This window comes from Pelmatolapia mariae, linkage group LG4 (assembly GCF_036321145.2).
Source record: "Pelmatolapia mariae isolate MD_Pm_ZW linkage group LG4, Pm_UMD_F_2, whole genome shotgun sequence".
NCBI classification, from domain to species: domain Eukaryota; kingdom Metazoa; phylum Chordata; class Actinopteri; order Cichliformes; family Cichlidae; genus Pelmatolapia; species Pelmatolapia mariae.
The window spans coordinates 14034274-14051497 of NC_086230.1; the positions used below are offsets into that span (position 1 = coordinate 14034274).

The following is a 17224-nucleotide window of genomic DNA, read 5'->3' on the forward strand; positions in this document are numbered from 1 at the left end:
TGTTGCCACTCCCTGAGCCTGGTTTTGCCGGAGGTTTCTTCCTCTTAAAAGGGAGTTTTTCCTTTCCACTGTGGCCAAGTGCTTCCTCATAGCAGGTCAGTATATGTCTCTGTATTATTTTAGAGTCTTTAGAGTCTATAAAGCACCTCAGGATGACTGTTGTTGTGACTTTGTGGCATATATAAATAATATTTAATTGAATGTTTCAAAAATCACTTTTTATGTCTTTTGTGTAAAAATACTTATAAACTTACACCTGTATTTGATTCAAGTATCACAATTTATTACAAAAACTAGAACTTTTTTTTCATCTGTCAGTGTTGCCATGCTTTAAGCATATAACAATACAGTATAAAACCTCAACCCAAAGGTAGAATAGTAAAAGCAGAGATCATAGATGCTGACGCAGCATTACAGAAGTTAAGACATGCTGTTACTGTACAGGAAACATTACGACTGAAGTACAAGCATCTGTAAAATGTGCCATTGGCATCAGTGATTTGCATTTTACCATAAGCAATCTGACCCTTCCTCAATTTAAAGTGTCACAGGAAACTCCCCCTTGGAAAATAATTTACACGAAAATAAATACAAACACAGAAATACTCTGCAAATGATCATGGATGTGCTGAGATATTTTTCAACAGCCCAAGGCACTCAGGCTCAAACATTGGCAATAAATATACATCATTCTTCAGACAAAAATCACGTCAAGCAGGGTGGTGGTTAGAGAAAGAAGAGTGACAGAGAAACAATGTTGTCTAGTTCGTAACCTCTTGAAGAACACAATCCTTTCAAAAAACAAAAAAGTCCACCTGGCCTTTTTTCACAGTGAAAATCGCTGGCAGTCGAGACAGAAAAAAGACATATGAAGGACTCAGTCATGACAGCCAGACTAGTGTGACATCTGTTCTCTAAAAACTACATGACCTCTTACTGTATTTTTGATGCTGGCCTGTCATTTTGGTCTCTGAGGGCGACCTCTGCTCACTGGAATGGCATCACCTGCTCCTCCCGGATGCGCATTCAAGCACCACAGGGTGTCGGAGCGCTCCCCTTTTATTTTTCAGTGGCCCATCCCACATGAGAATCTGGTAAAATATCTATCAAACTGCCCACAAGTGATGTTTTCAAATATCTATGACAACCCAGGCGCTATTCACTGACACAATCTCCTCAGATTGGCTGACCTTTTGAATGAGTTTACCGAGGCCGTGACAACACTGGTTTTAGCAAAAACCACTGAGATTCTCTTCCCTACAGTTCAGTTCAGTTGAGCTGGCGACAGGCTTCGAATGTCCACTTCGAGGCACCACCATAAATATCGAGGCTGGTCTCCATCCATGCAAAAACGTTGCCCACTTGTGCTTTGCTGCTGCATGTCGCTAGATTGTAAATTTCTCCCACGGACAGTTTACGATCCCAGATGTGAAAATTTGCCAGGTCTCCTACAAAAGCTTGCGTGGCGTCGAACCCTCCTCCAAGCGTGTCCTGTGGCACACACAGTTTGATTTAATAAAAGGATGATGAGCCTGCTTCGTGAAGAGAAACCACAATCTCTTTAACTATTTGGATGTTTATTTGCCAATCCAGTGGGATTTTTTTGATGAGCTCTAACCTTATATTAAACCTTATAAAACTTAAAGTACTGAATTTTTTTAAGGCTCAATGAATACAAATTTTCCAGCTGCTTATATTTTGTTGTAATATAACATAAAATACTATAATGTATGATATGTTGTGTGTTACTACGTCATGACATTTTTTAAAAAAGGTGCTTCTTTCGACTGGCAGGTGTGGAGCATTAAAACCAGGCTGTGCTTACTGCTTACCTGCTCTTGGCCAAGGATCAGCAGGCCCTGAGATTTGATGGGATGATAGGGAGCCAGGTTTTCTCCACTCCCCCTCTTGACACCATCTTGAAAAGCCTCCCAAACACCATCACGAGTTGTCCAAGTCACGCAGATATGATGCCACTTTCCGTCGTTGATGAGAAATGGCAGCTTTGCTACCTTTAAGAAGTTCAAATGCAGGAATTATCAGACCTACAGTGGAAACGAGAATGTCATACAGTGTAAAAAAAATCGAGTGTGATTCTTCTCGTACCTTGTCATTTATTAGAATCTCCATTGGATTGTTCCCCCACTCTATGAGAACCAGCTCGTTGGCCTGTCCAGGAACTGCGTAGGAGAAAGGTGTGCCCACTCCCGGGGAGGCGTTGGACTTGAGCCACATGCACACGGTGAGGGCATACATCTCTGGCAAACTCGTTTTCACTTTTGCGTACATGTAGTTGGTCCTCAGTGGGAACGTGAGCTGAAATTTATCCAGCGGCCTGTTTTCTCTCTGACCTGTGGTAGAAGAAGCAGAAAAACAGGCTTGAACTCGTTTTAGAGGACGTGTTCTACCCCCCACAGATATATCATTCCCAGCGCTCACATCCTGGGGATATTTCATGGGAATTATTCGTTACACAACAAATCCACAACGGTGACGCGCCAGATTTGTTTTAATCTCGCGTGCTAAATCCATCACAGGAGTGGTAACGCTGTTAACGGCCATCTCTTCTTTTCAAATTTGCTCGCACCTCATTGACTATATTTAAAAGAAATCGCCGTAGAGGGGTTTTCCGGAAAAATGGAAGAAAGAAAAAGAAAAAAAGCGAAAGAGAGCGAGTGAGCGGATGTTGTAAATTCTCGTGTGTCTCTTGGAGCAAATGGCGGTGGCATGTCACTTATTGCATGTTTGAAATGGTCTAATCTGGCCAGAGTGGGAGTTGAAAACTGCGGGATATACACTGTCCCACCGGCTTTGTGCTCAACATTAAATCGGATATATAATAATGTAGCGCACAATCCTAGATTGGATTTTCCCCCCTCTTTACTTTTCATTTTTTTAAATCCATTTTCTCATGATTGTTTGATCGTTACAGTCCCCAGCCCATATTGCTTACAACTAATCCCCCACAAACTCTTTCCATTTACCTTTCTCCAGGTCGGTGATCCTCTGGTGTAGCGATGTGAGTGTGGACTCCACTCTCCCACGCTGCTCGGTCTCATTCCGGAGTCCGGGTTTGCCCTCTTCGATGCTGTTCACTCGGGACAGCACCTGCTTCTCCAAGTCGTCGATTTTACTTTGGAGCAGGTCTTTCAGGCTGTTTGCCTGCACCGAGTTGTTGCTTCTGCTGAATTGCTGTCAGGGGGTAAAAAGTACGCATTTAGGTGAAAAAGGTTCAGATTCCAGATTATATTTTATTTTGGAGGGTCACAGCCGTAAACTTGGACGAGCAATTTAACCTACGCAAAGAATGTTTTTATTTTCATCTTATGTTCACACTGCGAATTAATTTTAAGAATCTAGACTTGTTAACCTATTGTTTTATTATAATTTTTGTATGTTTTCCATCTTATTTGTCGCAGAACGAGCTGTGCGCAAAGTGTTTATATTCTCCCCGGAAACTGCAGCCCTACCTCCAGATTCTCTAATCTCTGCTTCAGCGACTGCAAAGTCTGTGATAGTTGCGTCAAAGTGTCCGCGGGGCCTCTGGACACGTCCCCCATCGTGTTTTTGGTCCCCGCTTCTTTCCTCCTGCCCCCGGGCCGCGCGTCTCCGAGGTCTGCGCCGCTCTGGCTCTCACACCGAGCCAACTTGGAGGTGAGCTCTCTGATAGTCTCTTTTTGGTTCATGATCGTCTCCTTCTGCTGTAAAACCGTCTCCCGCAGCTGCATAACCGTGGTCTTCAGGTCCTCTCCCGGCACACTGTTCTGCAAGGTGGCCGAGCATATGTCCATATCCTTGGGTACGGACGTGCAAATGAACTGCGTCTGTCCGCCAAAGTCTTGAGACGAGCTCTCCAAGAAGACGCAGGAAAATAGAAAAAGTTTCCAGCAGATTCCTCTCTGTGCGGCCCGCATGTCGCCGTCTGTGCCGGGCTTCACTTTTTATTTATTAACGTCTTTAATTCTGTGCTTTATGAGCCGCAGTGACTTTCGTCAGTGTCCCCCTTGTTGTTGTACTCCGTCTCTGCAAGTGCGGCAGGTTTTTATACAGCGTGCCCGGTTCTGCGCAGAGCCGCTCTCACTGCATCACAACCGATGGGAAGGGAGGGGGGAAGGGGGGGATCGCGCTGCCCCCGTTTAAAAAGCTCCGGAATCCGCGTCACATTCAAGAGATGAAACCCATTTCGCTCGCGGACTCCCACGTGTTAAATCTTTCATGGCTTTGCCTGTTTGTCATTTCTCCCCGTGTGATATTCATCTGGAAAACGCTGATTTGTAGATGGTAGTCGTTTGGGAGTTGGGGGGGGGGTTGCTTTGCATGGCGGGGTGCCAGCAGAGCCAGCTGTGTTTTGTTTTGTTTAGGGTACACCTAAAAACTCTCTCTCACACACACACTCACACACACACACGCTGCGGGCGGATGCAGAGAAAGAAAGTTGCAGCAATTTGTGGCTGAGAGAGAGAAAGAGTGTCTCTGTCTGTCTGTCTGTCTCTCTCTCTCTCTCTCCCTCTCTCTCTCTCTCTCTCTCTCTCTCTGTGTGTGTGTGTGTGTGTGTCCCACAGATTCAGCACCGGGGACAGCTCCCACCACATCACAGTATCAGCAAGAGCAAAGAGAGCGGCTCGTGTGCGCGTTTAGTTCGTTTGAACGTGGAGAGCGTGTTTCATGTTTTCTTTTTAGCCTGTTTCTCCCTCTGTCATCTGGATCATACACGTCTATCTGATGGTGATCTGTGAGAATTCAACGTGAAAAGCACTCACACACACACACACACACACACACACACACACACACACACACACACACACACACACACACACACACAAGCCTTATTTATCCCCAATGACCCGCTCGTGCAGTCAGTGGTCTGCTCTGCGCAATAATTATCTCAATAATTCAGTTTCTAAAATGATCATCTGTCCCCCAGCAATTTAGCTGATCTATTATTCAGGAAGGGCATTTTCCCTCCCGTTTCTCATCTTTTTATTCGGTTGGTGATTAAAATAAAATGAAAATACTGCAATTCAGTTACGAGGACATATTGTCTTTCAAATCAAATTTGATCTTTGGAAAAAAATGAGCACAGGCAGGAGAGACAGGACTCCATGTGACAGAAGGATATTTGACAGAGACAGTTAAATAGTTAAATAGGTCATGCCATAATTATTCTCATCTATAGCGGGTCTCTGGGTTGTAGTTGCAGGTGCTTTTTTAGGTCAGGAATTAACACTGGATGATTCATTTGCTATATAACTGTGGTGTTAGTTTTATTATTGGATTACAAGCAAGTAGTCAAATAAAAAGTGTCCTGTTAGAATATTCACTGCTGTGCAAAAGTCTTGAACTACCCCTCATGACTTTATATTTTGGGGAATGAGTGCAGTGATTTAAAGAAACCTGGGCAACAATACACAATGCAAAAACAGAGTTTGTACAATTATAACGAACTTGAAAGTTAACATTTGTTATGACAGCCTTTATGCTTCAGCACAGTCTGAACACTCTTATGCAGCTTTCTTGTTATTTCTTTAAGTAGTCTTCAGGAATAGTTCTCCAGGCTTCTTGAAGGACATTCAAAGCTCTTCTTTGGATGTTGACTGCCTTTTTGTTCTGTTCTCTGTCTGTCTGGGTGCCACACTGCTTCAGTAATGTTGTGACCCAGGCTCCTGGGAGGTCAATCCATGGCTAATAATGTAGCCAAGTTCAGACCCCTTCCAGATGGTATTGCATGATGGACAAAAATCTGTTGGTACTTTTCTGAATTCACAATTTCATCAGTTTTGACACAATCCCCAAAACCCGTGGCTCATTTGCAGCCCCAAACCATGCCAGAGCCTTCACCTTTGTTCAAGCTTATTGCTGACAATTTGAACAAAGAATTTCAAACTTAGATTCGTCACTCTAGAAGACATGTTGTCACAGATTTTCGGTCCAGTTCTTGTGTAATTTGGCATACCTCAGTCTTTCCTCCCTGCTTCCCTTCCTTAAGAATGTCTCCTTGACAGGCACTCTTCCACAGAGTTCATTTCTGATGAGGCTTCAGCAAACAGTTGATGGATCCACCGATGGTCCAGCTGAATTCTCGTAGGTCCTGCATCAGGTCTTCGCTGGATTTTTCCCTTTTTCTTTAGGACATGACTTTTTGATATTGGTCATCTACCACCTGCTATAGACATTCTTTTTTCAGGCGTATCCTTTTATTTATTTTTCCAGCACTTGTCCAGTTTCCCTTAAATTTTGTCGAAATGAAAACACTGAAAGACTTTCAGGAAGCCTGGAGAACTACAACTCAAGATAAAGTCTGACTTCTTCGAAGTGAAATATAAAGAAATGAATTCAGGCTCAAGACTTTTGCACAGTACTTTATGGCTTTCTTTGCATGCCTCACTTGTCACCTGTCACATCACTGTGCTTCTGTGTCATAATATGTGACATAACCGAGCGTTATCAGGATTTACGTATGTATTGTTTACTTATTGTCCCCTGAACTTCTTCTCTCTGTGGATTACAGCCCATTTAAATAATGCAGCAACGTCTACTTTAAGTGGAATGAAAGGGCAGAGAGGTTTAGTGATTTTACTTTCCGATGTTAATCCATCACTGATAGACGCTCTTTGATATTATGAAAAATAAAGATGAAACCAGTGAAAATGGTTTCTTTTCAGCATTTTAGTTTGGAATGAAAGTTGTTATAAAAGATGTTAAGGTGATGTAACTGTCCGGGTAGAGTTGCAACTGGAAGGCCGCTTATCTGGAGGTTTTCAGGGACGGGATGAACAAAGTTACAGAGGAAAATTCAGGTCAGTGGTCAAAGCCATTATATTTTGTGAGAGACCAAGCAGAATTCATCAAACCTTTTTGTGGAATTTTCTTGCAGCAACACAACCGGAGCATTCACAATACACCAAGCAGAGAATGTGGAAAGCACCAGGCCTATTGCAGAGAAATGGTCCTTGGGTGAAATATAAACAGATAAAAACCCCAAAACTTTGATACATGTTGTGCAACATGAAGCCACGCTCTCTGGCCCTCCCAGGGCATCTTTACTGGCAGCACCAGAGATGTGAGTAAACAACTTTTTGTCTCTTCTATATCAGCCATCTGGTAAATCTGTGCTAGTTATGTAATTACTGACAATGGACCACAGTGCTTTTTTTTTTTTACTAAGTCTATTCATTATCAGTATCGCCTTCCAATAAAGTGATTTGCCAGAGCTGTAGCCATTGCCGAAATGTGCTTGTTAATGAGCCGAATAGACAAAGAAGGGAAACTGTGTTTTTATTATTTCGATTGACTTTATCCCACACAATCAGGCAGAAAAACCTAGACATCATCTACCCTGTGGGGAAAAGAGAGCACTGCAAAACGTCCAAAGTCTACCTCTCATTATAAATTCATTATTCAGGGCTTCCCACATAAACAAGTCTCGGAGCCATATGCTTAAAGTAGAAAAACCTTCTGTAGCTCCTCAGAAACACGCTGCACCTCTTCCCTTCACCTACTACTCCCGCCACTTCTCCTCCCTCCAGTCATGTGAAACCCGAAGAAGACACTTGAAGCAGACTGTTGTTTTGAAGAATTTCCAGTCTCTCAGGTTAACATTTTCCACCGCGTGTCACAAGTTCAGCCTGTAAACATTTCTGTTTTGCTGTGACTGCTGCATCAGCTGTTGAATTAGTAATGTACTTAGCTGTGCTGTGTGTGAAATAATATGATGGTTTGGATAAATGTTTATTTGTTGTTCAAGTCGTTGTGCGAGAGGTGACAATCAGTGACTCCGGAGATGCTAATCTCACGCAAGCAGCTGCCAGTCGTTCTTATCACAACCCTGTTCGGTATCACTGCAGCTCTGTCGGGTTGTGCTGCCAGGCCTCTGTCCACCTGTTCTGGTGAACAGCTTCTCCTTCTAATAGATTCAGACACAGAGGAAATGCATTCTACAGCACTGGGGATCAATACTTGTAATTGCACATGCTGTCAATGTGCAATATGGTTTTTCTCCCTGATCTCATTCCTACGTTCTGCTACAGTACTGCGATAATCTTTTTGGTTTTAGTTTGTCCACTGACATTGTATAATGCTGAGGGTCTAACTTCAGTTTGTTAGAACGGATATGAAAGCAGCAAAATACCTTCGAACAAATGAAACAAAAACTGTAACGTATCATACTACAAAGTTTGTATATAATGGTTTAAATTATTAATAAACTTAGCAGAAAAAGTTACTGCAAGTCTTCTTGCAGTAACTCTTATACTGTGGGTAAACCTGTTTATTTTCTCTTTGAATTGTGCCACAAATATTTTTATGCCCAAATTTGAGCACACTGGCCCTCTTTGAGAAGTCAGAAATTAATCAAGCATAACATTTAATCGCTAAAAATTCAAGGATAACAACCATAATTGTATCCTAGCATTAAAAATGTTATTTCGATTAAAGCGACGTCTGCATCTTTATGCACGCACGGCTTGACCGTTCTTGATTTAAATCATATTTGTGGAGGCAAAAGTCTTTTGTGTATTTATGTAAGAATATCTTACCAATACATTTTCTAATTTCTGCTGTGAGTTAGTAATAATAGTTATAAGGTCAAAAAGATCAACCTTGGCATCTATGAGTAAGAACGCTGGGAGAATTTTAAATTTCAAGTGTGGAAACTCAACTTCTGCCCTCAAAACTTTAAATTAGAGTTTAAAATAAAACAAAACAGCCGTATAATGCAGACATCTGCAAAGTTTGATGCAATAAAAATGCATTTCAGTAACACGAGTGGTAGGTGGCTATATCAGCGAACATGCACACTTTTTGCAAACTTTTGTAATAAACACTTCCTGAAGCCAATGCAGGGGGACCCAGGGCCAGAGGAGGTGTGTATTTTTATCAATGCTACACATGCTACAGGTATGTGTGTGTGGTTATTATACAGATACACACCCATTAATGTAGCAAAGTAACGCTAACATTGCAGAGCTTTATCACCTCGTCACTCTGCTTCATTAAAGCTGAACCCTTGCTGTTTGAATCACGCCAATTAGAGAAACATTTGAACACCTAGAGTGGAAAGATATTTACTGTATGCCTGAAGAAGCTGCAGGTTAGCGCATTCTGCTGTTTTCCCATTTTAGCGTGACCACTACTGCCACTGTGTCTGATAATTACTGGAAGGTATTTCATCATTTCCATGAACAAAAGCCTAATTAAGCTGCCTCTTTGTGCAGCAGGCCACAGCCATCCTCACTACTCCAGAGGAGGAAAACACTCCCCACTTTGGGGTCACTGGAACTTTGTATGCAGTTGCTGGTTTGAACAAGGAAAATGTCAGACAGCACAAAGTCCAAAAAAAAAAAAAAAAAAGCCCACAGAGTCTAATTAAAGTAATGACATTTTACTTATAACTTCTCATCACTTTTTTTGGTGATGGTGTTGGTGGGATGGGGATTATTTCCCTTATGGTGGGCAGATGGAGTTTTTTCATACTGTATTGCTTTCCTTATGTTTTATTAAAGGTTGTGATTTAATTGTTCGTTCCTTCTGCATGAGCCGAGCAGCCATCTGAAATTGATACAATGCATCATCTGACATCGGGATCATTATCTGCGCAACGTGGCAGTATTCTGCTTCTGCTCAAGAAGATGAGGAAATATATTACAGTGTGTGCGTGGAAGTGGGGTTTTTTTTCTCCTTCCGAGTGCTTGGAGTATGCGGTGATTTGATACAGAATGCCGAAAATTACTGTTATGAATTATCAGTATTTCTTTTTTTAAAAAATTTTACAAGTCAAGTCATTCATCATTTAATTCTTCTGATCTCACCTGCTGTCAAATGCATGCAAACTGTGAGGCGTTGGAATATGAACAGAAAGCTTTATGAGCTGTTGTTTGTGTAAAAAAAAAGCAAACCTCCTTTTTTCGTAATGCAATCATACCTCCACCGAGTGTCTTTGCTGTCACGGGCATGTTTAGATTTCATAGATTATCAGTTATTATGATGACATTATTGGTTTTTCTTCCTCTACACTGACTGTGTGCTTGCATCTGTGTTTCCTGCAGTGTTTTTTGTTTTTTGTCTGCTTCAGCCACAGCCAATGAACTGATCAATATTACCAGCTTAAAAAAATCAGTTATTTTAATATATATATATATTAAGTAAATTGCTTCTTAATCATGCATTATACTCTGTTTTACAATACTGTGCAGTTCAATTAACCAATATTATGCTCAAACAGTCGGTCTATTTGATTTTCGTGGACAGGAAAGCTATACTGAATGTCAAAAGAGGTGCATTAGGTCATCTCTGGCTCTGTTATGATGTCATAGTGATGTTATCAGTGGTTATTTAAGCCTGGGCCTGAGGATTTGGATACTTTGATGAGCAGAGCTGTTTGTGTGCAGCTTAATGACACATATGCATTAGGTTTGTAGTAGTATTTTGCTCTAAGAGTTTCCAACCTTTATTTTCTAAACTGTGGGAGGGTAATCCTAGCTATCATAGAAGAGGACATGGAGTACACCCTGGACAGGTTGCTAGTCTATTGCAGGGCTAACACGGAGAGACAGACAGCAATTCGTGTAGACATTCACACCTACAGCATGACCACTTTAGTTTCCACAAGGATGCTTTACTTGAAACCTTTAGAGAATTCCTCTTACCCATCAGTTACTCAAAACACTCTCCTTCTTTGTCTTCTCATTGCCATCTCTATTGAATTTGAATATTGTTTTGGGATGAATGCAAGAGGCACAGTATTCCTTCAGGTCCTGAAGGCATTCTACATTATGAATTAGGCATCACACATTCTTACATCCACATCACAAATGGCCTTGTGGAGTGGATTTCAATCTCACCTCGGATCCCTTCAGTGCAGCTGGAGGCTGACTGCAGACTCCACAGACACTATGTTGCTCACCTTTATTGCTTTACATGAAATGCCTCCTGTTCCATTCCTCCATGAGTGTGATCATTTTACAGCGATGTGAAAAATGATGCCCGCTAAACCGCAACTGTGAATTATTATTATTACTATTAAATACAGCTTAAATCAAAGTGCGAACCCTCTTCAGAGCCACCTTTCTGCTTGTACACAACAGGCAGGTTTCTATTTGGCATCCAAAGTGAGGGTTGTAAGAAAAGATTAGGCATAATGCAGAAATTGCATGCAAGTGTGATATAAAGTCATATCACTCACTGGTGCGGTGCACACTTCTCTGCTCAGCTTTAGTCATTATTTACTTGATTTCCACACGAGTCCATATGTTCACGGCACGTTTCTGTGACACAGACCAGCCAACCGGGCGGGCACAAGCACTGTGTAGGTGGGAGCCTCATGTTTGTGCACCACTCGGCTGTCAAAGAAGCCGTGGAAGCATGAAGCGCTGTCAGGAGATGCAGTCTAATGAAGGGATGTACTCTCGCCGAGCAACACAAAGGGAGAGTGACTGACTTGTTCAAGGCCTCTGTCTGGCACCTTTTCTCTGCAGGAGGGACTGAAGACATCATGCTGGATCACGCCTAGCCAAAAGGAAAAGAAAAAAAAGTTAAGGCGACTCAAGAAAAAGTTGTGCTTCGCCATCTTATTAAGATTCAAGCGCGCCCACGCTGTGTTAGTAGAAGGACGATTGATTCCAGCCTGTTAATCAAGAGAAATGACAAATTACAAAAACTTGCAGATTCTGTGAAATTTTGATGCTGTTTCAAATACAGACTAAAAGCTGAAAGTTAAAGTAATATTAGGAGTAATAATAATGATAATTATAAACAAGAAGCACTCAGAGAGTGCTTTAGGTATTATTTACTTGCACCGATGCAGCTCACTATCTGGGCAGTGTTTACGTTTAATAGAATCGTATTGTATTTTGTATATATTAATTTTAATTTCCTTGTTCTTTTTAAACTTTATCAAGTTTGTAGTGCAGTAAAAACAAGTGAAAAGTGCTTTTGCTGTTTGCCCATTTTAATATACTTGACACGATTTAGAGCATAATTATTTTTTTATTTAGCTGAAATACATGTTTAGCGTTCACTGCATTGTTCAGTAAAAGTCAGTTAAATGTTTAGCAAGAAATATTAAGTGGAAAAAGAATTTTTGACCATAAGTGAATTTTATTTCCCCCCCAAAAAATAAATAAATACAATCATTCAGGAATTCAAATTGTTATGTATTTAAATGGTTATAATCTGTTACTGGCAGTGATGGGAATAACGGCGTTACAAGTAACGGCGTTACTAACGGTGTTACTTTTTTCAGTAATGACTAATCTAACTAATTACTATTCTATCGTTACAACGCCGTTACCGTTACTAGCAAGAAAATGCGGTCGCGTTACTATTTTTCAACAAACAGACGGTTGAAGCTGTGTTCAGCTTACGGCATCTTATATCAGTTGCACGGAAGTAGCTGTAAGTAATCTGTGCGCTACAGCTTTAAGCAGCTGCGACCACTTTCTGCCCGACGATCACTTTTTGGCACAACACCTGGAGCTAAGGGGGCAAAACAATCGCATGAGTGCTGCTGTTTGACTGAGGAAGAATAAAGTAGTCGTGGTAAACCAATCACACGACCACTTCAAGATGACAAAGCAACAAGGTGACATATACCAGTTTTTAAATTGTGTTGATAGGCCACGTAAAACCAGAGTCATGATGAACAATATATACGCGGCGTTTTTTTTCTGAATACTTGTCAGGGTTCCTGGGTCGTTGACCCAGTGCTTTCAGTTTTGTTCATGTTCAGTTTATTTTGCCACTTCCATGTTCTCACTTCCTGCTTTTCCTGTGTCAGCTCGTCTCGTGCCATTAGCCAGATTATGTTCAGCTGTGTACTCACCGGTCTCTCATTATCATCCTTATCAGTCTGTGTATTTAAGTCCTCTGTTTCTACTCGTGTCGTGTCATTAATGTTGATGTTGTGTACGCTGTCCGTGTTTCCTATCCAGCCAGCCAGTTCAGTCATTTCAGTCCAGCCAGCTATCTCAGTTCAGTCAGCCCTCCGTTTCATGTTCTGTTTCATCACGTTTACTGTCTAAGGGCAGCGCTAGCAAGCACTCTCTGCTTATGACCAAAAGATAAAAAAACAAAACAAAAAACAGCCCGTTGGTGTTGGTGGAAAAATGTACCATGTCAACCAATCAAAAATGATATGGCAACATGACATTTGGTTGTTTAGGAAGAGGGGGAAGTTTTAGGAGTGACTGCGAGAGAGAAAGAGAGAGAGAGAGAGAGAAAGATAGACAACAAAGAGAGAGAGCAAGTTTTGAGATGTGAGACATTTGTGACATTTAGCGTGTTTAGAGTGTGTAGTTAATGTGTAGTGTTGTGTGTCAGAACAATGAGGTGACTGCTGTCTCCAGGTATCAGGCTGTGATGTTCTCCTTTAGTGGACAGAAATTATTTTTTTTGGAGCAGCACAAATAATTTGTGTGGCATCTTATTGAATGCAGAACACCTGACTGTTATGTAAATAGTTTGAAATGGTTATTTAAAAAAGGGTGAAAGGTAAATGGCTGCAAAAAAATTTGTTTGCAAAACTTGTGCATATGATTTTAAAATTGACAATTTATATTTGCATTTAAAATTATGAAGTATGATTCAATAAACATGTTTGTGGTTGTTACAGTAAAAATATCACTTTTTCTACTCGGATTTTATGTTTTTTGTCTAATTTTAGATCAATTGTGTTAATACAGTATGTCAAAATGAAAACAACTGTAAATTCAGACACGTGAGGTTGTGCTGAAAAGGATGATACCAAACAAGGCAAAGGAAATAGCTTTTAAAGGTGAAATGTGGAGGAAACATCAAAAGTAGTGAAAAATGGCCAATTATACCCAGGACCCAGTGGGTTAAACATTTTTTTTAAAGTAATGCAATAGTTACTTTTCAAGTAATTAATTACTTTTAGAATCTTGTAACTCAGTTACTAACTCAGTTACTTTTTGAAGAAGTAACTAGTTACTATAATTAATTACTTTTTCAAAGTAACTTGCCCAACACTGGTTACTGGGGTGTACATAACAAAGTCATCATAAAATTGATTAACTATTTTCAAAAAGTATCCCATGGCAACAGGTTCTACTCCGCCCGACAAGCTTTGATCTTTTTTAATTGGCCCATATAGCATTTTTATCACATTGACCTTCAGATGACCTCTCCTTCTTGAAGGAGAGGTCAAAGGTCAAATGTGATATAATATGATATATTAAATCTTTGTATGATACTTTCTACATGTTCACAATACACACCACACTTATAAGAATCACAGCTTTTCCAGTTACAAGGTTTTTTGTCAATTTTCAACAAATTACAATAAATCATAGGTTGACCTTGGTGGATGTAAATCAAATCTTAATGGATTGTTACAGCCCTACAAATTTTTTATCAGAATTAATTAATTAATTATTTAATTCTGATTAATTAATTCTGATTAATTAAATTAAATTAATTAATTATCAGAAAAAAAAGATATTTTATCATAGTTTAAAATAGAACACAATAAATTGAATCCAGGACACAGGGGTGAGCGCGTGCAGCTGTTTATTACAGTAATACAGACATTATAATGTAGGACCGCTGAAGTTATACATAGTGGTGGCCAGGCAGCTGACAGTACAATACTCTAAAGCACTAAGAAAGTATTACAGTATGAATCTGTCACTGCAGATTATAGTAAATAAAGAAGAAAAAGCCTAAAGCATGCAAAACAAGCTGCCACTACTTTTCTGTAACTTAACAAGCCCGTTTTATAATTTGCCTGAGTTGGCAAATGTGGAGCACTGCACTGATGTAAAACTACCTTTGCTAAATTTTCCTCTAGAAGAATATTCACTGAGCATGTCTGGATAAACACAGTGGGTTTAAAAGAAACTTGACGTGAACATGACTTCTGTTTGTTTACAAGAAGACTCGGGGGACACTTTTAAATACAAGATGAAGACAGAAGTGTTTAGATTGCAGGACACTGTCAGTGGAAGGCCGAAGCCTTATTGTATTATGTATGTGTAGCAGGTGGAGTCGCTACAAAAATAGATCAAACGTGTCCACGTAGGCAGGACCCGAAGAACCGTCAGTCCACGAGTGAGCAAGAATCTGTATGTCAGAAACTGAAAGCAGATGACATACTTCAAAGTTTATTCAGTGCCGTGTGATCCCTTGACAGGTCACGTCGAGCTTACGCATGTTTGATTAGTCTCCAGGCTTCCACCTGTATGTGAAGTCCATCAGACACGACAGGTATGCAGCTGTGCAGCCTTGATCCGGGATGCAGTATAGGAACCGGGATATTACTGTGATGTAATGTGGGAGCAGATAATCTGAGGCCAGGAAAGTAAAGATGTATTGATTTTTCTGTACATCAAGGTCACTTCCTCTCTCCATGTATTTCCCTCTTTGAGAGAGTGTGTGTGTGTGTGTGTGTGTGTGTGTGTGTGTGTGTGTGTGTGTGTGTGTGTGTGTGTGTGTGTGTGTGTGTGAAACTGAAAGCATGGCACATTGTGCACACGAAAGCTTTTCTCCTTGACTAAAGAATGTTTGATCTGAGGAAGTCACACTGTTAGTACCTTTAATGTTTTGTACAGTCACAGAGAGCGATTGAGAAATAATGCAAAAATAAAAAAATAAAAACAGTTAAGTCACACCTTAATGCTTTTAAATGAAACTGATCAGCAACTTGGTAATAAATGCTGTCCCAAGTCGATGCATTTTTAACCAGTGCTTTGCAGCGTCACAAACATCTTTGCTTTGAAACCATGTATTCCTGTATCAAGCTTGTTCATAAGTGTGTCTACATCTATGTGTGTGTGTGTGTGTGTGTGTGTGTGTGTATGTGTGTGTGTGTGTGTGTGTGTGTGTGTCTTTAGTACATAAAAAAAGAGCAGGATCAGTGCCTCCACATGAAGGCTCCCTCCCAGAACCCCTGCCAGAGAGAAGCCAGCATCACATCTGTGTGGAATACTAAAATCGTGTCAGAAAGTGCAGGCAAATATTTCTGTACACCAGCTCTTCTCTGCAGGGAATGAAGTTCACATAACTGCAGCAATCTCTATTTTTTCCCCAACTTCTCAGCCTCCTTCCTTAACGCTTTCAGTGTTTTTAGTGATCTCTCTGTTCAGATTTAAATGTGATATTGGACTGTTTTGCTTCAAAGGACGATTTTGTTCTCTTTTATTGCCCCATTTTGTCTTTTTAGTGCAATGACCACTCCCCACAGACACACACACACACACACACTCTGCCAGCCTTCTCTCAGGCGAGAACCAGAGAGCCCCCACTTGCACAGCAGCATCAATAATACAACTAGAACACCCCCCCAACACCACTTGCTTCTAAAAATAGACCCTCTTTTTTCTTTAATATTTAATTTGCCCCTTCTATCTTTCTTTCTCTTTCATTTTAGCCTTTTTCTCTATTCATTGTCTCTAAATAGGTGATGAGAAAAGATGTCAACAGATGAGTGTTTGTTTCCACCTTTCTACTTTCTACTTTCCATCAGTGACTCTGTTTTCCGCTACCTAAACCCTGCTGTCCAACTGCAGCGCTCTGCAGAACCCATCCTTTTAATTTGTATGTGAGTAAGGGCCAAAACTTTTAAACTATAGTGTTTTTGTTTATTAAAACACTGTAGTTTAAAAACACATGATAGATAGATAGATAGATAGATAGATAGATAGATAGATAGATAGATAGATAGATAGATAGATAGATAGATAGATAGATAGATAGATAGATAGATAGATAGATAGATAGATAGATAGATAGATAGATAGATAGATAGATAGATAGATAGATAGATAGATAGATAGATAGATAGATAGATAGAAATTAAAGAGTATTAAGTTGTGTGAAAATTAGTTTTCACCTGACTCTCTCCACCCTCACTGCTTCCACAGGGATTAAAAAGATAAATAGCAACCTGGTGCTGCTAATCAGATCGAATGCACTTGATTTACTGATCATCAGCAAGTGGGAGAACCGCTACAAAAGCAGCATTCACCTTGGCATTGTGCTGGTATTGTGCAGTTAACACACACATTAAGGTGTGTGTTAACACAATGCCAAGGAGGAAACGCATTGATAATGATCTGAGAGAAGCAACTGTTGGTGCCCATCCATCTGGGAATGGTTATAAGGCCATTTCCAGACAATCTGAAGTTCATCATTCTAAAGGTAAGAAACATTCAAGACATCCCAGCAAACTCACCCCAAGATCAAACCGTGCAATGCTCAGAGCTACATC

The 17224-nt window shown here is 40.5% G+C and overlaps 1 protein-coding gene across 1 annotated transcript; it reads right to left on the reverse strand.

Annotated features, from left to right (window-relative positions):
* Nucleotides 1–276: 276 nt before the first annotated feature.
* nptx1l (neuronal pentraxin 1 like) lies at nucleotides 277–4029 on the reverse strand. Its single transcript, XM_063471539.1, has 5 exons — nucleotides 3471–4029; nucleotides 2985–3192; nucleotides 2107–2351; nucleotides 1833–2012; nucleotides 277–1491 (listed from the first exon to the last, which is right to left on the reverse strand). Exons 1-5 carry the CDS (start codon nucleotides 3912–3914, stop codon nucleotides 1270–1272), a joined length of 1299 nt encoding a protein of 432 aa, XP_063327609.1. The 5' UTR covers nucleotides 3915–4029; the 3' UTR covers nucleotides 277–1269.
* Nucleotides 4030–17224: the final 13195 nt, after the last annotated feature.

What these genes read in the sequence shown, in the direction of transcription:
- nptx1l (XM_063471539.1), bottom strand. Translation starts at nt 3,914, where the DNA reads ATGCGGGCCGCACAGAGAGGAATCTGCTGGAAACTTTTTCTATTTTCC. An exon ending in AGAGATTAGAGAATCTGGAG is followed by an intron (nt 3,193 to 3,470) that starts GTAGGGCTGCAG and finishes ACCCCCTGACAG; the next exon opens with CAATTCAGCAGAAGCAACAA. An exon ending in GATCACCGACCTGGAGAAAG is followed by an intron (nt 2,352 to 2,984) that starts GTAAATGGAAAG and finishes CTTCTACCACAG; the next exon opens with GTCAGAGAGAAAACAGGCCG.